We start from the raw sequence: 25406 nt of genomic DNA, 5'->3' as shown, positions 1-25406 counted from the left end.
CCCATCAAAGTACCCGAGTACCTGTCACAGACCATCAAAGTACCCGAGTACCTCTCACAGCCCATCAGAGTACCCGAGTACCTCTCACAGCCCATCAGAGTACCCGAGTACCTCTCACAGCCCATCAGAGTACCCGAGTACCTCTCACAGCCCATCAGAGTACACGAGTACCTCTCACAGCCCATCAGAGTACACGAGTACCTCTCACAGCCCATCAGAGTACACGAGTACCTCTCACAGCCCATCAGAGTACACAAGTACCTGTCACAGCCCATCAGAGTACCCGAGTACCTGTCCCAGTCCATCTGAGTACCCGAGTACCTGTCACAGTTCATCTGAGTACCCGAGTACCTGTCACAGTTCATCTGTGTACCTGTCACAGTTCATCTCAGTACCCGAGTACCTGTCACAGTCCATATGAGTACCTGTCACTGCCCTTCAGAGTACCCAAATACCAGTCAACAAGCCATCAGAGTACCTGTCACCAGGCCATCAGAGTACCCGAGTACCTGTCACCAGGCCATCAGAGTACCCGAGTACCTGTCACCAGGCCATCAGAGTACCCGAGTACCTGTCACCAGGCCATCAGAGTACCCGAGTACCTGTCACCAGGCCATCAGAATACCTGAGTACCTGTCCCCAGGCCATCAGAGTACCAGAGTACCTATCTCCAGCCCATGTCTCAGAATATACGTTGGGATGTTTGCTTTCCAAAATGGGGTCATTTTGTGGGTAATTTCACTGTCCTGGTGGTCCAGGACCTTCAAAAGTGTGATAGGTGGGAATGAAATGAGATGTGTCATTTATGCTCCTAGAACGCCTGAACGTACTACTTCAATGTTCGGCCTCTCTATGTGGCCAGGCTGTGTAAAAGTCCTTGCTATATACATGCTATGTGTTAGAAATATCTCATAAATTGACAATTTTGTGTAAAAAAAAAATGCGTTTTAATTTTTTTTCCACATATTCCACATATTCCAAAAACTTCTGGAAAAAAATTAACCACTCAAAAGACTCATTATGCCTCACAGATTATACGTTGGGGTGTTTGCTTTCCAAAATGGGGTAATTTTATGGGCAATTCTATTGTCCTGGTACTCCAGGGCCTTCAAAAGTGTAATAGGTGGTGAGAAATGAGATGCGTCATTTTTGCTCGTAGAACATCTGAAGGTACTACATCAATGTTGGTGCTCTGTATGTGGCCAGGCTGTATAAAAGTTTCACACATATGGTATCGCCGTACTCGGGAAGAGTAGCAGAATGTATTTTGGGGTGTAATTTGTTGTATGCATATGTTGTGTGTGAGAAATAACCTGATAATATGACAATTTTGTAAAAAAAATAAAAATAAAATCTTAATTTTGCAAATAATTGTGGGAAAAAATGACAACTTAAAAAAACCCATCATGCTACTTAATACCTTGGAATGTCTACTTTGTAAAAAGGGGTCATTTGGGGGGTATTTGTACTTTCCTGACTTGTTAGTGTCTCAAGAAATGAATCACCTGATGTACTGAAGGCCTGATCAGATGTGATCAATTTTCAGCGATTGGCACCATAGATTGTAAACTCTATAACTTTCACAAAGACCAAATAATATATACTAATGTGGGTTATTTTTACCAAAGATATGTAGCAGTATAAATTTCAGCCAAAATGTATGAAGAAAAATTACTAATTAGCAAAAATTTATGACAAAAACAAAGAAAAAGGCATTTTTTTCACAAAATTTACGTTTTATTTTATTTATATCACAAAAAATAAAAAACTCACTAGTGATTAAATACCACTAAAAAAAAGCTCTATTTGTGTGGAAAAAAGGACGCAAGTTTCATATGGGTACAGTGTTGCATGACTGAGTAATTGTCATGCAAACAGAGCGATGAAAGCTGAAAATTGGGCTGGTCAGGAAGGGGGTGTACTGCACTGTATTGAGGTGGTTAAGTGAAAGCCAGAATGTAAGGGGTCAAGAAGGTTGTCGTCAGTGAGGTAGGAGCTCAGATAGTTGTAGTTCCAGTGAGGACTTTTTAAGTAAGGGGGTGATCAGGGCATGTTTTAGAGGGGAGGGGAAGGTGTCAGTAGAGAGGGAGAGATTGAAGATGTAAGGGAAGGAGCATAAGATAGAAGAAGAGGGTGACTGTAGTAGATGTGAGGGAAAAGGATCCAGGGGACAGGTGGTAAGGCAGGGTTCAGAGAAAACTTTAGAGACCTCTTCGGTAGCAAGGTCAAAAGAGGAGAGTGTTGAGAGCAGATTTGTACAGGGTATGTTAAGTGGGTTAGATGTCTGATGCAATTCGTGGGGACCTCTCCACTGCACAATCTTGTTTTTGAAGAGATTGGCAATCTTGTAAGCAGTGAGCGAGTTACTGGGTGGAGAAGGTAAAGGTTTAAAGTAGAGAAGAGATAGGGATGAGCCGAACACCCCCCGGTTCGGTTCGCACCAGAACTTGCGAACGGCCCCCAGGTTCGTTACGAACGTTAGAACCCCATTGAAGTCTATGGGACTCGAACGTTCGAAATGGAAAGTGCTAATTTTAACGGCTAATATGCAAGATACTGTCCTAAAAAGGGTTTGGGGACCTGCCTCCTGCCTCAGGGGACATGGGTCAATGCAAAAAAAAGTTTTAAAAAGCACTGATTTTAATGACGATTAAAGTGAAAAAAAAAGTGAAATATTCCTTTAAATATGGTGCCTGGGGGGTGTCTGTAGTATGCCTGTGAAGTGCCACGTGTTTCCCGTGTTTAGAACAGTCCCTGCACAAAATGACATTAAACGGAAATAACACCATTTAAAACTGCTTGCGGTTTTAATGTTATATCTGGTTCCTGCAATATGGTTGAAAATCATTGAGAAAAATGGCATGGGTAGCCCTCCCTGCCCATTACCAGCCTATTTGGGTCTTGTACGCATATTAAGGGGAACCCTGTACCCATATTAAAAAAAGGAAATGTGTGTGGCCCCCAGGCCCTATATACTCAGAACAGCAGTATACAGGCGGTGCAAACAAGACAGGGACTGTGTAGGTTTGTTGTGTTAAGTTGAATCTGTTTGTAATTTTCAACTGGTACATTTTTAAAGTGTAGCTCCAGTCAAAAAAACTATTTTTAAGCTTTTTGGAAAATATAGGGAAGGGTTATCACCCCTGTATAATTTGTTTTGTCGTCCGTCTTTTTTCATCTCACTTGCTGCTGTCTCCTTGCGTTTGCAAGTAGGAGATGTTTGTAAGTTGGATGTTTGAAAGTAGGGGCCTGCCCTATATTATAGCGGTATGTACTGGGTACAGAGCACGCAGACAGCACGCACTCCTAACACTACTGACTGCAAGCTCTATTATTAACCACTTGACCACTGGGCACTTAAACACCCTTAATAACCAGATCAATTTTCAGCTTTTGGTGCGCTCACATTTTGAATGACAATTACTCAGTCATGCAACACTGGACCTATATGAAATGTTGGTCCTTTTTTTCACACAAATAGAGCTTTCTTTTGGTGGTATTTAATAACCTCTCAGTTTTTTATTTTTTGTGCTATAAAAGAAAAAAGACCGGAAATTCTGCGAAAAAATGAATTTCTTTGTTTCTGTTATAAAATTTAGCAGATTAGTAATTTTTTCTTCATAATTTTTTTTTTACTGGTTACATTTTTTGAGTTGCAGAGGAGGTCTAGGACTAGAATTATTGCTCTCGCTGTAACGTTCTCGGCGATACCTGACATGTGTGGTTTGAACACCGTTTTCATATGTGGGCGGGGCTTACGCATGCGTTCGCTTCTGCATGCGAGCACATGGGGACATGGGCGCTTTAATTTTTTATTTTTTTCTATAATTGTTCATTTTACTTTATTTATTTTAGTTTGAATTTTTTTCCCCAAAAATATATTTTTGATCACTTTTATTCCTATTACAAGGAATGTAAACATCCCTTGTAATAGGAATATGGGGTGACAGGTCCTCTTTACAGTGAAATCTGGGGGTCAATATGACCCCACATCTCACCTCTAGGCTGGGAAGCCTGAAATAAAAAATAAAAAAAAGATTCTGGCTTTGATAGTACTGGCGAGTTGGTAGAAGCACCGGAGGGCGGTGAGGGGTGGGGGGTGTCTATGGCTGGGTATTTCAGGGTATCACCGAGTATGGCTGGGTATCTCCGAGTATGGCTGGGTATGGCAATTTATTGCAGGGTATTGCAGAGTATTGGCGGGGTATTGGCGGGGTACTACAGAGTAATAGCAGGGTACTGCAGAGTATTGGGGAGTACTACAGAGTAATGGCAGGGTACTGAAGAGTAATGGCAGGGTACTGCAGAGTAATGGCAGGGTACTGCAGAGTAATGGCAGGGTACTGCAGAGTAATGGCAGGGTACTGCAGAGTAATGGGGGGTACTGCAGAGTAATGGCAGGGTACTGCAGAGTAATGGCAGGGTACTGCAGAGTAATGGCAGGGTACTGCAGAGTAATGGCAGGGTACTGCAGAGTATGCACTGGTATTGCAGAGTATTGGCAGGGAATTGAGGGGTTAAATTCGGTGAGCAGCGATGTGGGCACTGCAGATGCAGCCCACATCGCTGCTGACACCGATCTCTTTCCCCTCCGCTGTACCGATCGGTACAGAGAGGGGAGGGAGGAACCGGCGTCATAACATGACGCCGGTTTGTTTACAAGTGATCACTCCGTCATTTGACGGAGCGATCACGTGGTAAACGGCCGCGACGAGCGGCCGTTTACCGTGATGCGCCGGGTCCTGTGGACCCGTCGGTCACGGATGCTCTCGAGTGCGCGCCCCAGGGGGCGCGCGAGAGCAGAATTCTGGGAGGCCGTTAATTAACGGCCTCTCAGAGTTAAACAACCGCCCTGAAGCCGTTAATCGGCAATGGGCGGTTGTTAAGTGGTTAAAGATAGATCACTAGCTAGCTATATAGGTGAGGTGAATATAGTGTAGTGGTGTATACTGTGGTCAGGGCACAGACAATAACCACTACACAACAGCAAGATAGGAAATCAGCCAAAAAGGATTGGTGTGTACTGTGTTGAAGGTACACAGAACACCCACTGCTTCAGATGCCAACACACTACACGAGGCCGCCTCAAAGGCGGCCTTATATAGTGTGGGGCGTGCACTACACAGCCTGAGCTATGATTGGCCACAGGCAGGATGCCTGTGGCCAATCATGGCTCTCCTCGCTGCTGGCGCTGCGATTGGCCAAGCATGCGGGGTCACAGTGCATGCTTGGCCAATCATGAGCCAGCAATGCACTGCGCCATCGCAGTGCATTGTGGTCCTCGCGCGCCACACGAATTTTGACGCGAACGGACCAAGAGTTCGGATTTCGTCGAACGGACGAACAGCCAATGTTCGAGTCGAACGTACGTTCGACTCGAACACGAAGCTCATCCCTAAGAAGAGATGAGGACTGGTGGACAGAGTATTAATGAGGATGACAAAGTAGGCTTGTTTGGCAGCATGGAGGGAGGAAATTTCAGCCTTCTTGAAATACACTGGGTGAATGCATGCTGGGATCTGGTTTTACGCCACACTCGCTCTAGTGCTGTGCTATGTCCAGTGTGGATGAAAGTGAACTATTGTAGATGGCCAGGTCGGGGGAAAACAGGGTGACATTTTGTCATTGAGGTGGTCAGTTGTAGAGTGAAAAAGAGAAGGATTAAAGTGGCAAAGGTTTCTGTGGGTAATTGTTTTCTGCTTGGTGGGACAGGTGGTTGGAGACAAGCACATCATGAAAGTAATGAGGTTGTGGCCACAGACATGAAATGGAGTGTTGATGAGGTTGTAGGGCGGGCAAAGATGGGAGAAAACAAGCTCAAGGGAATTACCATCAGAGTGAGTGGGTGAATGTGCCCATTGTGTTAGGTCAAAGGATGAGGTTAAGTTGAAAAGTTGGGATGCATCTGGGCTGTTAAGATTAGCAGGGATGTTAAAATCAATAATAAGATTGTGGGTATTTCAGAGGACAGAAAGTAAGGAAGCCAGGCAGAGAAGTCTTCAAGAAAGCATGATACCAGTCCAGAAGTCCGATAGATCACTGCAATCCTTAGAGAAAATAATAGAAGGATAGAGAGGGAGGTGTAGAAAGGACTTGAAAGATGCTCAATGGGGATAGAAGCAAGCCAACTTCACCTCCTTTCTGTCCACTGGGTCTGGGTGAGTGAGTGCAGTGGAGGCCTCCATGGGAGAGGGCCGTGTGCGAGGCAGAGTCTAACTCTTGAAGCCGTGTTTCCTTGAAGGTTAAGAAAGTGGGAGACAAAAAGGTCATAGACAGAAATGAGCTTGTTGCAGACAGAGGAGGCATTCCAGAGGGCACATAAGAGGGGGGTGTTTTTTGTGAGCAGGGGGATCGATATAAGACTGAGAAGATTGCGGCTGATACTGAAGGAGAATTAGGGGAGATATCGCCAGAGGTTAATAGAAGGAGGGTGAGGAAAGTAGGATGGGAGTGGGACGTGCATGAGTGAACATACTTCCCTTTTTCTGGTGTGTGGGTCAGCAGGTAGGTCAAGTATTAGTGGGAGGTGATGAGATCAGTAGTAGGGAGAGGAAGACGTGATGGTGATATGTACAAGTTTTGAGATGGAGAAGAGGGGAAAAAGTGAGGTTTTGGAAGCAGAGGATACTAGTATGAGAATTCGGAGTAGAGGGGACATATTAAAGGGTAGTGGACATAGGATTCATACTTGCAGGATGCCTTCCAAAGTGGTGGTTTGTGGTCATTCCGAGTGGAGCAGAGTTCTTTTTGGTCTTTTCTTGCTGCTTTTGTTATCCTGCTTTAGTTCAACTGCTGTGTTCAACTACTGATTACTCCTGGCAGAAAAAATTACTCTGCCTAAACCCTGTGTCTTTGACTTCCCTCATGGGCACAACTAAATTCATACAAAAATGATCAAATGAGGAAACCCTCCCCACTCCAATTAGGGACTGATTAGGGATACATGAACTCTAATCAGGCCACAGTCATGAAGATGAGTTTCTTTTTGATCCCAAAAGGAAGTGAGAATCATTCAATCACAACAAATGGCCAAGTTAAAAACAAAATGTAGATGCATTACCCCAGATATAGCAGAGTGTTATCAAAGCAGTGAGACAGTTTGCATTGCTTGGAGTAATTATGACCTACCATAATTACTCCAAGAGCACAATGAAGACTCACCCAGGAGATCATAAAGGAACCCACAACAACATCTAAAGAACCGCAGGCCTCACTTGTCTCAGTTAAGGTCAGTGCTCATGATTCAACAATAAGAAAGAGACTGGGCAAAACTGGCATTCATGGGAGCGTTCCAAGGCCAAAGCCACTGCTGACTGAGAAGAACACAAAGGCTTGTCTCACATTTGTCAAAAAGACATCTTGATAATCAAGATGTCTTTTTGACAAATGTGAGACAAGCCTTTGTGTTCTTTTATCTTTTATCCCCAAGACTTTGGGGCTAGTATTCTGTAGACTGATAAGAAAAGATCCTACACTGCATTTCAAGTGATAGAGGACCAAAAGAACGCAGCAAGTACACTGCAGCAAGCATTACTCTCTGAAGGGTGATCCATGGTGGATAACTTTTCAGAATGCATTTGACAAACATTAAACAGGTGATATGCCACCACCTCACCATCTGTTTTAACCCCTAAAAGCCCACATCACCACCTGCAACTGCGTGCAGATGTATAGTATCCCCATTTACTTCAGTGGTTGCATTTGGTAGGCAGTACTGCCCTCTGAACTTGACAGAGAAAGAGGGGGAGTTGGGACTTTAAATGAAGCACCTCATGATGCTTCCATTCCGGTAATGAATAAAAACTAAAGGGAAATTGGGACTTTAAATGAAGCAATTGGATAGTGGAGGTAAATTGTAAATAAATAATGTTTAATTGATAATCTAAAATCATAGAAAATATTTTTTTCTATATATATATATATATATATATATATATATATATATATATATATATACACACACACACACACACACACACATATATACATATATATACACATATATATACACATATATACATAGTGTGTGCACAAGGCATAAACATGATGAGTAGAATAGTACAAACATAGAGACACATGAACAAAGTAATAAGAAATATAAATACTATGGCACACAAATGCCACGGCAACATGCCCAAGGCTGGCGCATGCACCCATATGGTATATATATATGAAATGAACATATATTTTCTATGATTTTAGATCAATGTCATCAATTAAACATTATTTACAATTTACCTCTACCCTTTAGTTTTTATTCTGAACTTGACAGGGGGATCAATTTTGCCATGGCTCTCATAAGATTGCCTTTGCAGCTTAGACCAGGTTACTGGGGGGGGTCAAAATAACACAGCTCAACCACCTATTTCTACTGCCCCCCCCCCCCAACTGCAATTGTAAACTAAGCCTAACAAATCAATTCTCTGCCAATTTGAATTAAAAAAAGCCCAAAAAGTGACCCCTTCACAATGACTTCCACTTGCAGTTTATTAATCCATCACAGAAGACATAAATCAATTGTTTAGCTTCTCTCAGTATAAAGTGTTTTAGAAATGTGAAAAAAAATAAAAAACGTAAAGACAAATGCCTGTAGCAAGCAATGATTATTTCTTTACTAAGATGATTAAAACCACCTATATTTATTGTGAGCAGCAGTCTATACTTTGCAATATAAGAATATGCATAGAAAGATTGTATTGTTGCTAGCATGTTCATGATATGTTCATACAATAGCAACTGAGGCATAAACGAAACGTGTGTGGGCTCTCCCTGCTCAACAGAATTCTGTTCTCTAAAGTACTTCTGTTGAAGAGACCTTTTACACTACATTCACACCTTTGCGTTTAACATGGTTTCCTAGGGTACTAGTTCACATCTATGAGTTTTGTGGCCGGTGCAATTTTTGAAAGGTTTGGGACTTTTGCAGCTAATAGATTTCAATGGAGCTGCACCAGAAACGCAAGTGGTGCTTTTGTGATGCGATTTTTGATTTGTTTTGCGGTTCTTATTTTACCATAGACATGTGCATTTTGTTTCGTTCTGAATCGAAATTCGGACGAATTTTCATTATTCGGACATTACCAAAATTACAATGCTAACGAATTCAAACGAAATTCGAATCAAATTTTCGAAAAATGACATTTTGCGACCCGAATTTGGGGCCATGCATCTCGGGGCCACTTATAGCTAGAAACCCCACACAGTAGAATTAGCACTACAACATATCCAAATTTGGGGTTTCTAGCACCAAGTGACCCCGAGTTACGGGGCCCCAAAGTCGGGTCGCAAAATGTCATTCTCTGCTGCAGAAAAGTGCTTGACATTTTGTGACCCGAATTTGGGGCCCCATAACTCGGAGTCACTTGGAGCTAGAAACCCCAAATTTGGATATGATATTTTTTCTGCAGACTTTTAGAATCAATTTCATTTTTTTTGGAGATTACCATTTATTTCCATCAGATTTCCTGCAGTATAATAACATATATTTCATTGTTTGCAGATCTCCTGCAGACTATTAGCATCTATATCTAATGGAAATGGCTGTTCTAATGCAAAAAAATAAAAATAAAAATGAAATAGATGCTAATAGTCTGCAGGAGATCTTATTAAAACAAATGGCAATCTGCAAAAAAAATAAAAATGAAATAGATAGTATCTATATTCTATTCTGTTCTATTGTTCTAGTCTGTTCTCTATTTCTATTCTAATCTATTCTATTCAAATTCTAATTCATTCTATCCGAAATTCAAATGTCGGAAATATATGTATATATATATATAACCATCTTCCGAAATTCGAATTTAGTATATAATGATTTCGATTTTAATAGAAAAGATTTTAATAGAATATAAAATAATAAACTAGAAAAACAATAGAACAGAATAGAATAAAATATAATATATTCTATTCTGTTCTATCATTTTTCTAGTCTATTTTCTATATTTTATTATAATCTTTTTTATCCAAATTTAAAATTTTAAAAATTTGAATTCATACTATTCGAAATTCAAATTTATTCTATTTGAAATTTGAATTTCAGAAGATGGTTGTATATTCTTTCTATTTTATTCTATTAATTTTTTTTTTCTATTCTGTTCTAATCTTTTCGATTTGAATTAGAAATTTTGGAAGATGGTTAGTTACTTATACTTACTTATTATATCTGTCACATCAACTTTTCATACTTGCAGTGTACCAGTGCAAAAAAAAACACACACATCTTATTTCATTTATATTTACGATATCAATGAAGTTGTCAGCATGCCTGATTGAAGAAGGCACATATGTCGATCGCAAGGCAAGTGCATATGCTGTATGTCATTGTCCACTTGCCAAAAGCTGTGTATTGTATTTGTCCACTTGCCACATCACCTGCCACAAGTTGTGTATTGTCCACTTGCCACGTCACCTGCCACAAGTTGTGTATTGTCCACTTGACACAACTCCTGCCACGAGTGCAACGTGACCTGCCACGAGTGTCATGTGGCCAGCCACGAGTATCATGTGGCCTGACATGAGTGCCACGAGACTGGCCACGAGTGCCATGTGACCTGACACGAGTGCCACGTGGCCGGCCATGAGTGCCACGTGGCCTGACATGAGTGCCACGTTGCCTGACATGAGTGCCATGTTGCCTGACATGAGTGCCACGTGACCGGCCACGAGTGCCACGTGACCGGCCACGAGTGCCACATGACTTGACACGAGTGCCACGTGACTTGACACGAGTGCCATGTGACCGGCCATGAGTGCCATGTGACCAAGTTGTGGATTGTCCACTTGCCACGTCACTTGCCACCAAGCGACCCCAGATATGGGCAATATGAAAGTACTTTTCTGCAGCAGAGAATGACATTTTGCAACCCGAATTTGGGGCCACATATCTCGGGGTCACTTATAGCTAGAAACACCAAATTGGTATGTAAACACAATAGAACTAGCACTACAACATATCCAAATTTGGGGTTTCTAGCACCAAGTGACCCCAAGATACATGGCCCTAAAGTCGGGTCACAAAATATTTTCGAATCCGGTTGAAATAATTTCAAATCATGTTGAAATCATTTTGGATTCGGTAGAAATATTTTCAAATTTGGTTGAAATATTTTCGAATGTGACAGATTTTTCGAATTAGGCAGAAAACTAAATGAAATATGAAAACGAATTTAACGAATATAACTAAACAAAATTAATTAATTAACGAATTACAACGAAACGAAACTAAACACATGTTTTCCTTTTGCACATGTCTATTTTACCACTGTATATAGATGGTTGCTAAGTAGGGGGTCAGGAAGACAGCCGCCGCATCCTAGCAACCGATGAGTCATCAGCTGTCAGCTAAAAGATGAATGTAAACAAATAAATAATTTGTCGGAAAAAAAAAATTGTGGAAAAATGGTGTGGGGAACATGCCGCCTGGCAGGTCAGGAAAGGGAAAGGAAGGAAAGGGAGGGGAGCGAGCACCCCCCTCATGAACCATACCAGGCCACATGCCCTCAACATGGAGGGATGGGTGCGCTGCGCCCCCACCCCACCTTGGCCCCATGTTGATGAGGACAAGGGCCTCTTCCCGACAACCCTTGCCCAGTGGTTGTCGGGGTTTACGGAAGCCCCCCACCCGATATGAATGGATATCGGGTACATCATACCCCTAAAGCAGTGAAAAGTAAAAAAAAAAAAAAACAAGAGACAGTTTTTTACAATTCTTTTATTAGTAAAATAGCTCTGAGCCATCGTCTCTCCCGATGTCATCTCCCCCGGGGCTCTCGCCTTATTCCGCTGCCGTTTTCTCCCAGTGCTGTCATCTCCCGGAGTCATTGCCTTCTTCCTCTTGCTCATGTCATCACCGCTGTCTTCTTCCTCGCCATCGTCGGTTACCCGCCAAAAAGCTGGTCTTGTCACAAAGCTGTGTTCATCGGTTGTTATGCTCCTCGCTGTCCGGTGCTTCTCATATAGGCATGGGGTATGGCCATCCAATGTTGTCCCTGGGAGAGCCTGTCCCTTCTGACATGTGATGTCACAAGGGGCGGGCTTTCCGGGCTACATCAACATGGGGCAAGGTGCTTTGGGGTGGGGGGGCACAAAGCCCCCATGTTGAGGTCATGCGGCCTGGTATGGTTTGGTGGGGCGCTCACTCTTCCGCTCCCTTTCCATTATTCAAAAATGAAAAGAGTATGACACAACTGCAAACCTAACAAGACATGGCTGTCCACCTAAACTGATAGGTCGGGCAAGGAAAGCATTCATTAGAGAAGCAGACAAGAGGCCCATGGTAACTCTGGAGGAGCTGTGGAGATCCACATCTCAGGTGGAAGAATCTGTTCATGAGACAACTCTAAGGCTGGGTTCACAACTGTGCGAATTCACATAGCAGGAGAATGTGACTGGCTTTCTATGGAGCCGGTTCACATATCTCCACAGCAGGTCTGGTCATTTTTCAGGAAAAAGCGTGCCTTTTTTGATCCATTTCAGGTCCGAATTCAGCCAAAATTGGGGCTGAAATCGGATTCGAAATGGTGAACCAGACCCCTGCTGTGCGACGGATGCAGCTCATATGTGAACTAAGCCTTAGTCATGCAATCCACAAAACTGGCCTTTATGGAAGAGTGGCACAAAGAAATCCATTGTTGAAAGAAAGCCCTAAGAAGTCCCATTTTAAGTTTGCGAGAAGCCATGTGGGGGACAAAGCAAACATGTGGAAGAAGGTGCTCTGGTCAGCTGAGACCAAAACTGAAATTTCCTCACTGTGAAACATGGTGGTGGCAGCATCATTCTGTGGGAATGATTTTCTTCAGCAGGGACAGGGAGGTTGGTCAGAGTTGATGGGAGGATGGATGGAGCCAGATACAGGGCAATCTTAGAGTCTGCAAAAGACTCTAAGTGGCACAGAACCCCCGATCACCTGAGCTCACCCAAATAAATAGGCTCTCCCAACAGGCCAAGGGACCCAAGAAGGTCCCTGCCCATTGGCTGAGACACTTCATCTATTCCTAATCTGTCCTTGCAATGCCTCTGTCTTATCTAATGCCTCCAGATACCCGGCCATTTAGTGATAGAAGAGAAAAGTGCAGAAATTCCAGAGTTAGGCTGGAATCAATTGATCTCCTATCAATTGGCCAAGGTAACTATACCTGGCAGGTAAATTTACCTAAATTTGCCTAAACATCAGGGTGCTACACTAGTAATTTTCTGAGAATATTACGATCTCAGTGTGCTATACTGATATCATCTTCATCTTCAGCAGTTGCTGGCAGGAGAAGCCAATCAGAAGAGACTTTTTGCTCAGTGTTGTGTAGTGCTACCCCCATAGGGGAACGTCCCCCTGCCAAACTAAGTTGGGGATTGGTCAGGGCTCTTAGAATACTCAAGGCAACTCCACCTTACCTCCCCTCCCGGTCTTCTAGAAGGTACCAGAACATTCGAGAAGTAGCGGGAGGTCTCAGTGATGCTGCATGTGAGTCATCCAGCTCTCCCTGGATTTCTGCCCAACCCAAGACAAACACGCATATTAGCATGAACAAGTTTTCCTACACTTACAAAAAGGAATTATCTACATTTCTTTTTTTTTTATCACAATCAAAATTTATTGAAAGTTTACAACAGTTTACAGAGTGACATCATAATAAATACTGAAAAAGACAGATTGAATAATGATGTCAGTTTACAGGTATTTAGAGAGACATATTAAAATGTAAATGTTTTAAGTAATAACTAAAGGGTAGCTTAATGTGTCCAATTCTCTATTAGGGGTACATAAAGAGAAGGAGGGAATTGATACTTAACCACTCCCGGACTGCCGCACGACTATATACTTGAAAGGGGATACATACTTTTCGATATACTTTGAAGGGGGATATTGTTGTTATTGCAGCAACTAGCTGCCATAGCCCCGGTATCCTCTTCTTCAGCCGGCGGTCCGGTTTCTGATAAGAGTGGTCTCTGCTGCGGATTCGGTGCGAGATCACTATTATAGGCGGCGGAAGAGGGTCCCACCTCCCGCCGCTCTCCAGTGCCCTCTGCCGCTTACCGGAGCCACCGGTAGCGGCCTTGGTGATTAGAGGTTTCTCCTTCCTTGGTATGGAGACGAGTGAGGGGAAAATGGCCCCCACCTGTCTCCATAACATTGCAGGGCATTGCCCATAGCTCTTAAAGGGCATTTAAAAAAAAAAAATTACAAACTTTTTTTATTGCATTTAAGTGTAAATATGAGATCTGAGGGCTTTTTGACCCCAGATCACACATTTAAGAGGTTCTGTCATTCTTTTTTTTCTATTACAAGGGATGTTTAAATTCCTTGTAATAGGAATAAAAGTGACACAAGGTTTTAAAAAAAAAAAAAAAAACTGTGTAAAAATAAAACGGTAAAATAAATATCCTCCACCACTGCCACTGCTCCGCTGACCCTATGTATGGATGGAGCAGCTGTCTGCTGAGTTACAGATGAGAATAAGAACACCAGTAGCTGGACGCCCTAGGTGGCAGTGCACCCTAGGCGGCTGCCTGGTTTGCCTAGTGGTAGCATTGGCCCTGGTTTAACCACTTCAGCCCCAGAAGGATTTACCCACTTCCTGCCAGGTGATTTTTTGCGATACGGCTCTGCGTTGCTTTAACTTACAATTGCACGGTCGTGCGACACTGTACCCAAACAAAATTGATGTCCCTTTTCCTCAGAAACTGAGCTTTCTTTTGGTGGTATTTGATCACCTCTGCTGTTTGTCATTTTTTTGTTTATAGCACAAAAAATAAAATCTTGAAAAAAAAAAAAAAAATAATAATAATAATAATAATAATAATAATAAATATATATATATATATATATATATATATATATATATATATATATATATATATATATATATATATATATATATATATATATATATATATATATATATATATATATATATATATATATATATATATATAAACTTTCTGCTTTAATACATTTCCCAAAAAAATTTAAAGAAACAAATTTATATATCAGTTTAGGCCGATATATATTCGGCTACATATTTTTGGTAAAAAAATTGTAATAAGCGTATATTGATTGGTTTGCGCAAAAGTTATAGCGTCTACAAAATAGGGGATAGATTTATGGACTTTTTATTTATTCATTTATTTTACTAGTAACGGCAGCGACCAGTAATTTTTTGCAGGTGTCAGGGAAATGGCAGAAACCGGACTTGCCAGCTCTTCCTGTGCACCTGCATGGCAAAATAGCACTTTGGCGCATACGGGTGCATGAGACAGCAGGACGGCGCATATGGGTGTGCGGTACAACGTGGTGGCGCAGGCGCGTGCACGCCGAAGCACTCGTAACGTGAGATCCCCTTTGATGGCCTATAAAAGATGGTCCAGCCCTTTTTTTTTAATTGTTGGTTTGTCTCAGTTTCCTGTGTTCCTATTCAAAGTTCTGCTGACCTGTGTTTTCCTGTTGTGACTCGGATTGACCCTGACCTGCTCTGATCTTCTCCAGTACTTTGACCCTGGCTTGCCTAAGGACTTCTCTACTCACTTGCTTCTTGTGTATGATCCCAGCTTGCCTAAAGGATTCATCTACTACCCGTTTCCTGTGTATAGACTTGCTTTTGCTGGACTTTCTGTGTTTGACCCCCAGCCTCCTCCTCAAGACCTAGCTTCAGTCTCTACTTACAGATCTGTGGTGTTAGAACCCCAGCCAGGCTTCCTATTCAAGCTCAGTGCCAGGTCAGCTCTTGGACAGTACATCTGCCCTACAGGAGATCTTCATGCAAGTCCCATCTACCTGCTGGTGACTCATGCCTCTGTGACCTATACCCTCTGTACCACTTTCAGGGGTAGAGTGCAATCAGCTGCAAGGGGAGCCGCTCTCAGCATCTCGGCCTTGGTGACTACCTGACAGCTGGACTGCGATATTGTGGCAGACAGATCAGACACCTAACTGACATTTTTGACACTTTTTTGGAAACAGTGACATTATTACAGTAATCAGTGCTAAGAATATGCACTGTTATTGTACTAATCAGTGGCGGCCTGTGCATTGTGGGGCCATGGGCGCTGTCCCCCCTGACACTGCGACCGCCTTCCCTATCCATGTGCCCCGGCCCCTTTCAGGATGCCAAGTGCATTCCTATAGTGGGAATGGGGGAGGGTGGTGTGTTTTCTGAAATGATTAGAGGCTCTAATAGGCTTCAAAAAAGGGTGTGCTCAGGGCGCTGAGCACTGCGTCCTGATCCTACCCAGTTGTTTGAAATTCATTTTTTCAATTTGAACACTAAATCTTCTCATCGCCAATCAGGAAGCAGGTATGAGACCTGTTTCCAGTTTGGCCAAAATGTCAGGCAATCCTATTGGATGACTAACGTGGAGCCACAGGGAGGAACCCGGTAGAGCCTGGAGCCACTGTCCTGAACACACACCCGCTAGCCTGGAGCAACTGCCTGGACCCCGCACCCGATAGCCTGAAGCTGCTGCTTGGACCCTGCACCCACTAGTCTGGAGCCGCTGCCCAGACCCTGCACCTGCTAGCCTCTAGCAGCTGCCGGGACCTCACACCCACTAGCCTGGAGCCACTGCCCACACCCCGCCGCGCTGGATGACACACCTCATCTATCTGGATCTATCTATTCAGGTAAGTGCTGGACCAACTGAATGGGGGGTGGTTGTTTACCACCCCCAAACAAAAAACCCACCACTACTTCTGGGATGTGAGACCTAGTCATCACTGCTTACCTCCACCTTTACAAGAGTCAGCCCTCAAATGCTGAGCTCAGAGCTACTGCATTAAGGGAGAGAAAGAGCATGTGCGGGGGTTTGAATCAGAGAAAGAGCTCACTTCTGTAATGAAGGAGGTGAGCAGTAACAACTAGGCCTCACTTAGTAACATCCTGGGAGTATTCCAGTCAGGCATAAAGTATGTAATTGTCATACACCTATGGCAAGGGTATTATTCATCTTTAGTCAGAGCTGCACAGTTTTTTTATCTACAGACACCCCTTACCTGCATAGGCATTTTTTTTTGTAATGGTAAACTATTATTTTAACTAAGCATGAACCTACTTGGCAACCAGATAACACCCTAGGACCAGAAATTTCTATGTCCATTTTATCCGGGAGAATGTATTTCACAAAATAATCTGTTATAGGATAAATTAATTCTTTACTATAACAAGTTGGACAAAAATATATAGATTGCCTTGGAGAGTCTGGTGATTTCTAATGTATGTTAGTTACTCTTTTGGTGCAGCAGTAATAAGAAATTATTCTGTGCTTTACATTCTGGCCTTCCTACAAACAGGTCTTGACCAGAATCTAGCTTTCAGCATTCTAAAAGGACACATTTCTGCTTTATCCATCCATTTTTAAAATCCATTTTAAAGGGCTTCTAGCTTCACTTTCCCCCTAAAACCTTTATTCAATGTATATCCCATAATAGGTCCCCTGTAGTACCCTATGCTTTCCTTAACCTGGTTCTTACTGCCTTGCAAAAACCACCATTTAAACCCATCAGGGATATTCCCTTGCAGTCTCTTACCAGCAAAGTTATGTCTCTGTTGCTCATAATGTCAGAATGTATGTCACAAATAGCGGCTATTTCCTGCAAAGAGCGTTTCCTCATACTTCACCAGCACAAGGTTGTTTTATGCCTTAGACCAGGGGTCTCCCAACTATGGTCCTCCAGTTGTTCAGGAACTACAATTCCCATCATGCCTAGTCATGTCTCTCAATGTCAGAGTTTTGCGATGCCCAATGGAACATTGTAGTTCCTCAACAGCTTGAGCAGCGTAGTTTGGAGATCCCTGCCTTAGACCATCCTTCCTTCCAAAGGTGGTTTCAATGATCCATCTCAATGAGGACATTGTTCTGCCATCCTTGGGAACATGCTTTTAAGCATCCAAAGAGGTATCTCTACATTGCTTGGATGTTGTCAGAGCCATTAGAGTGTGCCAAAAATCTACTCCTTTTTTTAGACAAAGATTACATTTTGCTTCTTCTGGGGTCCTCACAATTCAAAGGGAGATTGAGCACCCCAGAATCCAACATCCATCATTGGTAGGGGCATAAGGCTCTAAAACAAACCCCTCTTTATAAGGCCACAACCTGTTTCGTGTTCATACTTTTTTGGAAGTTTTACCAGGTGCATGTTTAATATTCTGCTGATGCAGTTTTCAGCCACAAGGTTTTTGCAGTGGCCCACCCCTGTATTTTTGCTTTGGGATGTCCCATGGCAAATGAATAAGTTGCCTGTAACCTGTACTATATGATTAAGAGAAGATGACTTTTGAGTTACCTGTATATGTCATATCTTGGAGTACAGTACAGGACACAGACTACCCCTGCTCAACTTTATTTGATGTACTCTGCATTGTTTGCTACAAAACTGGGGACTCATGGCGTGGGACTGGATTATAGGGGAACCACCCCAGGGATGTAAGGTATGAACTGTATGATGTAAATTATGATACACTATTGTGTTTGAATAATTTCTCAAATCCTGTACTGTACTCCAAAATGTGGAATTTGCAGGCAAGTCAGAATTCTTATTTTTCACTTTGTCTTATTCTTGTATTATTGGATTAATAAGATATCAATGGCAAGTTTTTTGTATATATTTTTCTCCCTTTTCTCTTGTCAGCAAAAACAGATGTAGTCACCACCCACTTGAATGATTGGTGGTAGCAATTAAATATGCTAATGTTCTTGGGTACTAAGCTGAAATGCTAATTGTGCAAAGGTGGAACTTGTATATGTGTATGTGAGTATATGCACAGTATATATCTTGCCATATCTGTTTCAAACTAGCTACAACTAAGGATATTGCCGAAATGCATCAGCACTATTGTTTTACTGTCACTCTGATGTACCAATAAATGAAACTTCAAGGATTACAGTCTTGCCGGCTCTAACGACTATATGCTATCAATGGAAAGTGCATCAAGGGAGCGAATTATACTCTTAACTAGCCCCGCCTGAAACTTTCTGAACGGTCGGAACCCCCATGAGTCCGGTCACGGGTACCGCAAACTCGATCGCCGCGGGGATACCCGCAATCGTCTCATGGGGCGGCTGAACCGGGAGATGCCATTGTAAACAGCATCTCCCTGTTCTGCCTAATAAGTGATGCTGATCTCTGCTCTATGTGATTGGAGCAGAGATCAGTGTTCACTAACACAAAGCCCAGCCCCCCACAGTTAATAACACCCCCCTAGGAACACTTAATCCCTACACTGCCGCCCCCTGGTTAACTCCTTCACTGCCAATGTCATTTACACAGGAATCGCTGCATTTGTATAGCACTGATTGCTGTATAAATGACAATAGTCCCAAAAATGTGTCAAAAATGTCCGATATGTCCACCATAATGTCACAGTCACAATAAAAATCACTGATCGCCGCCATTACTAGTAAAAAAAAAAAAAAAAATCATTAATAAAAATGCTATAAAACTATCCCCTATTTTGTAAACGCTATAACTTTTGCACTAACCAATCAACTGCTTATTGCTAATTTTTTTACCAAAAATATGTAGAATACTTATTGGCCTAAACTGAGGGAAAAACATTTTTTTATGTATTTTTGGGGGATATTTATTATAACAAAAAGTAAAAAATAATGTGTTTTTTTTAAATTGTCGCTCTATTTTTGTTTATAGCGCAAAAAATAAAAACCGCAGGGGTGATCAAATACCACCAAAAGAAAGCTCTATTTGTGGGAAAAAAAGGACATCAATTTTGTTTGGGAGCCATATCACACGAACCGCGCAGTTGTCAGTTAAAGCGACGCAGTGCTGAATCGCAAAAAGTGGTCTGGTCTTAAACCAGCAAAATGGTCCGGTCTGAAAGTGGTTAATGTAGAGAATAATTACATACATTCCTAGGGGAGAAATTAATTTTCTTCTGGTAACATCCTTCTCTTCTTCTACAGATTGGATAAGAATAACCTGACAGACAGTTCCTGCCCCCACCTGGCATCTGGAATAAGAAATATCCAGACACTGAAGACACTAAACCTGTCCTGGAACAATCTGGAGGGTCCTCATTTCAGGGATCTGATGGCAGCTCTGACAACAAGCCGGATAGAGGAAATACAGTAAGTATAACAGGACTGACTGAGATAATAATATTCTGGGACAGTCTATGTCTAAACCATATGAATAAAATATAAATGCGACAATATAATTAAAATGAATCCTTATATTTCATAAATAGCCAATCTACTGTTGTATATTTCTTGGATCTTATCGCACCCTGTTATTAGCCATTAAATGTTTTTTAGTAAAAGCATGCGGCTTGGTATGGCTCGAAGGGGGGGGGCGCTCGCTCATCCCCAACCCCTTTCCTGATCGGCCAGGCTATGTGCTCAGATAAGGGTCTGCTATAGACTTTGGGGGGGACCTGCCAATGATATTGTTAAAATTAGGAGCAAGAGGGTGGGACTTTGAATGAAGCACGTTGTTGAAAGATTGGGATTGAGATATTTAATATTCCGTAAATAACAAAATTACACACATGATTTCCATATACATAAAAATAGAAATACACATTAAACGAGGTGTGAATTCCTAAAACAGTAGTAATAACATGGTTAAAAATGGGTACAATGATAGAGTTACAGAGTCCACCATATATCACAGTAGGGTCCAAAAATGTTGTAAGGTAACATCTGCATGGACTATGACCTTACTGGTCCCTGTCACATAATGTGATAGCATGAATATATAAATAATAGAAACTGTTAGCCCTTGTACACACGGTCAGAAATTCCGACCACAAAATCCGTCTGATTTTTTCAGACGGATTTTGTCCGAAACTGGTGTTGCATACACACTGTCAGACAAAGTTGACGGAAAATCCGATTGTTTGGAACGTGATGACGTTCCTTCGTTCTGACGGGACTACATTCAGCCTAGTAGCCAATAGCTTTGCTCTCGTACTTTGATCTGAGCATGCGTGGCACTTTGTCCGATCGGAATTCTCTACAAACAATCGGAAAAAGTCCGATCGGATTTTGTTGTCGGAAAATTTGAGATCCTGCTCTCAAATTTTTTCCGTCTGAATTTCCAATGGAAAAAGTTTGATAGAGCCCACACACGATTGGATTTTCTAACAATATAATCCGATCGGACCGCTTGCATCAGAATTTCCGACCGTGTGTACAAGGGCTTAGAACTGTAGTATACTGGTATAAGGCAGTTAGCTCAGTGCGCTTTGTGGCTTGGTGCTGTTCATCATGAAAAAGCATGTGGTATATATGCAAATTGAGAAGAACAACTAGATAAATAATCTTGTATCAATAAAGGGGAGGAGAATGAAGATGGAGACCCCCCCAATAGATCACTTACAAGTATATATGCAGCTGGAGGCGTAATGTTAAGGACCATGGACCACCCAAATGCATCAGTGTCAGGAGCTGGGGGGAGGGCTGGTACAATGGTGACACACATCACGGGCAGCAACCCGGGAGGACCTGGGCACACCTAAGGTGAACATGTGACGCGTCCAGCTAACAATTGCCATATACGGAAATTAAGGGTGAAATTTTGTTGTTCATGGAATATTAAATGTCTCAATCTCCACCATTGTATTCATTTAAACCACGTGCTTCATTCAAAGTCCCACCCTCTTGCTCCTTATTCTATGCATTAAGGTGAAAAACCTCATGTGATGCAGTAACCCCCCAGAGCCCCCCCTTTTACTTACCTGATCCCGGTATTTCCAGCGTTGGGGACAAGCACACCAGCTCCAGCCACTATCTTCGGTCCTGATTGGATAGATTGATAGCAGCGCAGCCATTGGCTCCCACTGCTGTCAATCAAATCCAATGATGCAGGAGCCAGAGGTGGAGCCGAGCCCTGCTGTCTGTGTTAACGAACACAGCATTAGGACACTGGAGTGCAAAGGCACAAGTGCCCTGAGGGATCCCAGAAGAGGAGGATCAGGGCCACAGGAGGTAAGTTTGACATGTTTGTTTTTTCTTTTTCTACATATCCTCTAATCATATAAATTCCAGATCTCTTCGATACCGGTGAAGTGATAATTGTCTATCTGGTAGAGATCATAGGGTGAGGAATTGGGGTTTGATGGCTGGGGTTCTCTGAACTTCCAATGTCATCAACATCTTTAACTTCAGGTAAAACCTTTACCCTCCCTGGCAGTGTTTTTTAGCATGCCAATGCCTGATTGGCTGCAGGCTTTCACACCTGCCACCAATCTGTAAGGTCAGAGCAGTTGTAATGTGCTTTCTGCTGTGTGTCCAGTATACAGTACACACACCTCAGCTGCAATAAAAACAGGCCCAGATCACTGCTCTCTGTACTGATGGTGACAGGTACTCTTCTACATCATCTGTTAGCCATTATTTTTTATTTTTATAAATCAGATTCAGCCTCATTCATTAGAACTTCTCATTGTTTACCCACATCCACCAATCAGAACCATTGCTGTCACAGAGAATTACAGATGGAAAGTGTCTGAAAGTGATTTGTGGCTGTGGGGAAATTACCAATTGGGAGGTGTGCTCCTTGTTTTATAGTTTGATATTTCTCAGCCCCTATAGTGCAATGTCACCACCTAAAGTGGAATTAAAATCCAGTATATTTTTTACATGGTCCCCCAGGGGGCTTATGCCATAGTGTGCTAGTATGCACTACACATCATGGCAGACTTACCTGCTTCTGGATTCAGTCTGAGAAGATGCAGTGTGAAGCAGCTGTAGAAAACAGACAGAGTCTAGGTGCAATAACAGGAATATATTATAAAAGAAGTCTACCAAAATCAAACAGACCTGGCAGGAATGCAACACAACCGGAAGAACTCACAAGCTGTAACAGAAAAGCAGCAGTAAAGTGGTGGACCAAAAGTGCTTACAGCATCTGTCTCGAGGGGCAAAATGTAATCAGGCCAGTCTGCACCCAACTGGGAAGGCTTCCAGGAATGATTGTGTGTCCCTGCACTTTCCCTACTCCTTTGGAACCTATCCCTGATGCTAAGCACTGTCCCTGACAGTCAGGTGACCTGTCCCTACTCTAGCCACTCACAAAATGCACACCAATACCAGTAACCAAGGTCTTAAATAGACTCTGCCTTACTGGAGATGGCCACCAGAGAGTCACCTGGAGTGCCAGCATCCAATTGGATAGCTTCCTCTCTGTGAGGTACTAGGTTCCTCTCTACTTCCTCCTCCATTTGCATTGCCGCTGAGGACAAGCGCCACCTGCTGAATGCCTGGGCTGTGATGACATCACTCCACACGTGCATAGAAGTCACTTTATTATCACTCAGAGTGGTGCCATAAATGTACTCTGAGCTGCTAATGTACAGTTAAGTGTACTGATAGACAGGGAGAAGCATTCAGGACAGAAGAGGCCACTAGGATCTCTTCTATGATAAAAAAAACCCCTACCTGTCAGTGGTATTTACTGTACAAGAAGATGACAGGTTGGTGTAATAATAGCTCTGGAGGATGGTGGGAAATAGTGTGCGAGCATTCTTCTGAGATCTAATGAACATTTATGTGCTCTCTTCTAGGATCATTGATAAATCCATTTCAGAAGAAACAAGACGAGAACTAAAACAACTAAAAGAGCTTCGTTCAGAAATGAGGGTTGTTTGTAATTGATATTAACTCCAGAAGAAGAGGCTCTCATATGGCTGTGAATGGAGGTGTTGCATTGCTGATGATTGGTTTCTAACGGTCAACCTTGTGTTCATCTTACATAGCTGGCTGCCCCTTTCACTAAAATATGGCTGCCGGAAATCCTTATTTTCTGAAAGGATCTAAGAGATGTCCAGAGATGATAGAGGCTGAGCGATGAAGAGGCGGTGCAGAGGAAAATCTGTTATACATACAATTTATGGGTTATAATGTGACATTGCAAGACCAAGGCTCTGGTCCAAAGGAGAGCCACGACCCCTCCCCCACTGCCCCCAATGTCTGCCAAACACTGCCTCCTAGCTATTACAATGCAGTAGTGATGTGGGGAATGTGACATTCCTATAGAAGTAGGTCTGTTATTACATGTTCTTGTCATGAACGGGTGTGGGCTCTACTATTCTTGGGTTCAATAGTCAATATAGTCATTTTGATATAATTTGCCAATTAGAAGCTTAAACAGCAGAATCCAGACCCCTTCATTAGAAATAATATTTAAAGAAAAATATATAATAGTAGGGATCCTTCCATTACTTGGTGAATCTTGTTTTTTTATGTTATATGATATGCATTTTCTAATATGGTTATTTAAATTATTTTTTCATTTGTGTAATCTTATGCTATAAAACATAACATTGAGTACAGAGCATTTCAATGTGTTTAGTACATGCTGGTCTGTCTAAATGAGCCCAGTACCAGTTCTGCACTTGTTGCTGCTGCATAAAGATAATCTAGATGGACCATATCTACAGGAGTGGAGGAGGTGGATCGTGTACCTTATGACCTGCGAATGTTGGACTTTTTATGTCAGTAAGACCTTTAGGAAATTTTGGAAATGTATTCATAATCACACCTATGCCATTGAGATAGGTGACATCTATTCTTCTAAAGGCAGGCATGTGGCCCGCTTCCATGCCTATGGTACATTTGATGACAAATTCCTATGTTTGGAACACATTCCGCAGGATCCCCGAGGGTGAGATTGGGACAGTGATTCTCCAGAGAGAAATGAGATGGATACATTCTCTCAGGGCTACCTCTGCCCCTGGATTGAATTAAGGGCACCTCATTTAAGTCCTTCTTACCTATTTAGGGTTACCATGAATATGATATATATTGTTTTCTGCATGCCTCTATTAACCACCTCGTGCCCGCCCTATAGCCGAATGACGGCCGTAGGGCAGGCGCGTTCGTCCGGGAGGCCGTCCCTGGACGTCCTAATGTTTACTTCCGCAATGCGCGCCGCCGCGGGCGCGCATCGCGGAAGTTCTGTGTTCGCCGTGTCCCCCGGGGACAGGCAAACACAGATCGCTGTAAACGGCCAATCACAGCGGCCATTTACAGCGCGATTGGCATGTCCAATGGGAGATGATCTCATATGTAAACATATAAGATCATCTCTCAGCGCCGCTCTCCCTCCTCACACAGACCGAGTGTGAGAGGGGAGAGATGAACGGCTGCAGCGGCAGTCGTTCTGCTTTCCTTTGTTATGATTAAAAAAAAAAAAAAAAAAAAAAAAAAAAGTGCCATCCTCCCCCAGCAGTGCCATCCATCCTCCCCCAGCAGTGCCATCCTGCCCCAGTGCCATCCACCCCAGTGCCATCCACCCCAGTTCTACCTGCCCCCAGTGCCACCTTTTGTCAGTGCCATTTGTCCCCAGTGCCACGTATAAGTGCCATCTGTCATCAGTGCCACGTATAAGTGCCATTTGTCATCAGTGCCACCTGTCAGTGTCACGTGCCATCTGTTGTCAGTGTCACGTGTCATCAATGGCA

At 42.7% G+C, this 25406-nt stretch overlaps 1 protein-coding gene across 1 annotated transcript in view; it reads left to right on the top strand.

The window, feature by feature from the left end:
- LOC143943369 (NACHT, LRR and PYD domains-containing protein 3-like) overlaps nucleotides 1–25120 on the top strand; it is a 197644-nt gene extending 172524 nt beyond the window's left edge. The window contains exons 12-13 of the mRNA XM_077465099.1: nucleotides 19906–20070; nucleotides 23508–25120. Coding sequence (XP_077321225.1) covers nucleotides 19906–20070; nucleotides 23508–23598 — 256 coding nt within the window. The 3' untranslated portion in view covers nucleotides 23599–25120. The remainder of the gene's footprint in view (nucleotides 1–19905; nucleotides 20071–23507) is intronic.
- Nucleotides 25121–25406: the final 286 nt, after the last annotated feature.

The sequence above is a fragment of the Lithobates pipiens genome, unplaced genomic scaffold (assembly GCF_037356315.1).
Source record: "Lithobates pipiens isolate NorthernLeopardFrog02 unplaced genomic scaffold, aLitPip1_a1.2 Scaffold_30, whole genome shotgun sequence".
In the NCBI taxonomy this organism is placed as follows: Eukaryota; Metazoa; Chordata; class Amphibia; order Anura; family Ranidae; genus Lithobates; species Lithobates pipiens.
This window is presented reverse-complemented; position numbering and strand designations above follow the sequence as displayed.